Genomic DNA, 3,981 nt, shown 5'->3' with positions numbered 1-3,981 from the left:
CCCCCATGTCATCCCCCACCCCAAGCCCTGGCTAGGCTTTGGGTGGAATCCAACAGGAGAATGAAACCAGAAATTTTCTGCTCAAAACAAAGGTACCAGCTATTCTGGCTTGCTGATCTCTCGTATATAAGGCTGGACCTGCTCACAGCGACTTTGGAAGCCTCACCTACAGATGGATGCACCACGTAGGATTTCCCACTTGCCAGGACAGGCTCTGCAAATCCTCGCTGTGACCGGGGCTGCCCAGTGACTGTGGATCTGGATGATGGTAACATATGCAAGTGGTGATGTAACTTTCTTAATCACTATTCTCTCTCTCAGGTAGTAATGATTTGGTGCATTACCCTGTATTTTCCTGTTTGTTTCTTTAGGTGCACTATTCTGCCTTTTCTTACTGTATGTTTCTGTATTACACTGTTACATTATTTGGTTATCACCAGTAAAATACACCTGCTCTTTTCACTCTGGTGTCCAAGTTTAATTGATATCCTTAATCAGTAAAACACACCTGTACACAAGTCACCTGTTTAACTGCTGCCTCTTCAAACAGGAGGCAAACATTTGCCTGGATGAAACATTTGCTCTGTGTTTGACAATGCAGAGGTGGGAGGTAATCAGGAAGGAGTCTGACATGTGCAAATGAGAAGGCCTTGGTGATTTTTGCACCATCCCTGACTTACACTCCCCATTTTCCAGAGCATTTGAAAGTTTCTCCAGAAAGGCCAGCTTACACAAGTCTTAACATCAGTGGTTTTGCCATACCCTGCACAGGGAGAACACTCTGCACATAGCATGGGCTCCCACTGTACCTTGTACAGCTCTCACCTCAGTGTTCCCAGCTCCCAGGAGGTCCTGCCCTGACCAGAGGATTGCAGCTCAAGGACTGCCCAGATTCTCCTTCCCATTGCTCTTTCCTTATCCTCCTGCCTGCATTCTTTGCAGAAGCAAGCTGCAATGCTTTGCTGAGTTTTCCTGCACTCCAATCTTCAGCTGCCCTGGTAAAAATATTTTAAACTTTTTTTTTTTTTTTTTTTTTTGGGGGGGGTTTTTTTTTTTTTGGAGGGGGGCAGTTATACTACCATTTTCAGAGGAAAAGCCCTTGCTAGTGTGTGACATGAAAGGACAGAGCAGAAAATGCTGTCCATTAATTTGCTGCTACACAGGGCCTATGCTGAAATCACTGTGTTCTTTACACTCCTCCACTCCACACATGTCACTCCAAGATCATTTTCCTCTAACAGCAGTGGCCTTATTCATTCTTAAAGGAAGTATAGGCAATGAGATTGCAGTCACACATTTCTAAAAGGCTCCTCTTTGAGCTGTAAAGGGAATGTTACCAGATTCAGTCTTGTTGGCCGTGGAGCATGCTGTGAGTAGATGCCCTGAAGTTACACTAGCAAAGGGTCAAGGTTATCTTTCAGATCTGGTGATTTCCAAGAGTGTTTCCTGTAGTTTATTAAAACTTGAGGAAAAAGTGTGAGACTATTTTTCATTCTACCATTCCTGTCATTTAACACAAAATGACAACTTTCCTTAACATTTCACCCGAGGAAGAATATTTCCAAGATTATACCCTCCATCCTTAACAGTATATTTTAAGATATATTTTTCCAGCTTATCAGCAGACATTTTTCTAATTTATTAATTGTGAACTATTAATACCTTTACTGTCTACCTCTGACTATAGTCAACTACTCTCAAGGGGGAATTCCTGTAGATACAGGGAAGCTTGTACCCTGGGCTAAGCAAAGACTTCCTAGAGAGGCCTTGCTGTAGGTTACAGCAGTTTTACAGCCAGAGTAGCATGGTCATGACCTACAAACAATCAGAGAAAATGTCCTATTTGTTTCAGCAACAGGCTTTTACAGAACAGAATTTGTAACAGGGGTCAGCCAGCATGTGAAAGAGGCACATAAAAAGATTGCATTAGTAGACACAGAAAAAAGAAATTGTAGAGAGCAAGTGTTTGAGGATCTCGCATTCCCACTTGCAGTCCCTGCAGCTCAGCAGCCATCCAGTATGAGTTAGAGAACTCTCTGGAAAGGTCAAGCCACTTGTATTTCATTTTTCATCCCCCACTTTGGGCAGTAGCATCACCAAGCAGAACACCAACACCACAGGTACATGCTGAAGTTAACTTTCATCTGGCCTCTGCACTCTGAAAAGCTAGATGCAGCCACCAATAAAACCAAGGATAAGAGCAGAACACAGCCAGCATGTTAACATAAGCAGGTTTTTTTTTTTTTTCTCCAGCTTCTAATACACAAAAGTTGATATTCAGTTTCATCATTCAGCAGCAAATCAATGTTGGGCACCCGATAAATTTATCCCTCCCCATGCTCTGAACAATGGTTTCACTGTTGCTCACTCCTTTCCCTGAGCATTCCCTCTGGATTTGCCATTTTTAAATGGAGTGCAGTGGTTAGCTGTTTGATGGACTACAAGTACAAAATACCTGCTTCTTTAATGTATGCTTTAGCAAATGTTAAACAAGACCTCCTTTGTGTAAGACACCATATTGCAAGAGGAAAAGTCTCTAAATACCCCTTGGGAGATAGAAGAGCGAGTTGGATTAGCTGAGTAGAAAAGGTGCTGATGTTGACATAATTTCTTATTGTTAACCTAGACCTGGGATCAGTAGTGAAATTTTTCATTTTGAAATTGCTTCATGACACATGAACAAGAACCATGCCTCTCCTAGAGCAGGTCTGTCTGCCCACCTGTCTCTTAGGTGGTAGCATGTTCAGATAAGATGCAGCAGCTTGTGCTTGCAGCTATTTAGTACCACCTGAGCAGGCAGCTGGCAGCCCTCCCCAGATGCCTCCTTGACAGATGGGAATTGTTCACATGCAAAGAAGAGAAGCAGACAGCAGGGATGAGGTCCTCAGCATCCTCTGAGATAGCTGACTTGCTTAGTAAGGCAGAGATTTCTCTCTGACAGACTGAAAGCTCACTTGAGCAATCCAGATACAGCTATGACATTCCCATTATCCTCTTTCCTCCCCGATACCAAATATACCTGTCTGCACTCCCAGCTCTGGGTGGGCTAGCATGCAGACAACTGCCAAGTCCAGTGCCTGGTTTTTGGCACTCTGCGCAGAACCACTGTTGAACTCAGGATGGTTGAGAAGCTGACATGCAATGTAGACCAATCTAAGTGATTTGTAAATAAATAGCTGAGCTTATTTCCACACATCACAGTGAGTTGCACAGAGCTCATCTGATGCAGATGAGGAAGCACAACCCCAGCAACACTTCACATACAGCTGTTCTCATTCAGGAACATCAGGGCTGCAATCCTGAATCAGTGGGAGAGGACTTCATACTTCTGTCCTCCAGAGGAGTGGGGAGGAGACAGAGACCCTATGGAGCAGAAGTCTCCATGACTTTAATTTGAGCCCATGATAGCTAGGTAGGACCTGAAAGAGAAAGGACAATTTCCCAAGGACCATGAAATAAGCCTGTGGATCCTTCTGGAGAGGGGGTTTCCCATTAGATTGCTTCTACAGCATTCCAGAAATAAATCTTATCTGAGGTAGCTGTAAATATACTAAATGCTCATTTAAAGCTCAAATTTCTATTTGCAACAAGAGTTTCAGTTTTCTGGTAAAGAGTCACTGTTTCACTAGTACATGTGGAGGGAGGACTAGTTTCTGATACAGTGACTGTACTCTCATTTGCCCTGTGGTCAAGATTACAAGAAATTGTTTTTTGCCCAAATATTGCATACTGTACCCTGAGTCTTAAACAATTCCCTGCATCAGGACTATAAGCCACAAACTGACTACTCTGCTGGTAGATAGCACATTTGACTTCTGCCAAGTCTGAAGAACACACAGGTGTTTGTGGAAGACTCCAGATACCATATAGGATGAGTAAGAGCATACCAAATCCTGGTAGGATCCAAAGTCCAGGAAGTGGTTTCTAGGAAGGTAATCTCTTTCCTAAGAATCTGACAGACAAATTAACAAAAACTCAACT

The 3,981-nt window shown here is 43.2% G+C and overlaps 1 protein-coding gene across 1 annotated transcript in view; it reads right to left on the bottom strand.

Moving 5' to 3' along the window:
- LOC113481649 (elongation of very long chain fatty acids protein 6-like) overlaps positions 1–633 on the bottom strand; it is a 4,607-nt gene extending 3,974 nt beyond the window's left edge. The window contains exon 1 of the mRNA XM_026851472.1: positions 524–633. Coding sequence (XP_026707273.1) covers positions 524–633 — 110 coding nt within the window. The remainder of the gene's footprint in view (positions 1–523) is intronic.
- Between the last annotated feature and the right edge of the window lie 3,348 nt (positions 634–3,981).

The sequence above is a fragment of the Athene cunicularia genome (assembly GCF_003259725.1).
Source record: "Athene cunicularia isolate RWA chromosome 6 unlocalized genomic scaffold, athCun1 chr6_part1, whole genome shotgun sequence".
NCBI lineage: Eukaryota > Metazoa > Chordata > Aves > Strigiformes > Strigidae > Athene > Athene cunicularia.
The sequence above is the reverse complement of the archived record's forward strand: the minus strand, read 5'-3'. Positions and strand labels throughout refer to the sequence as shown.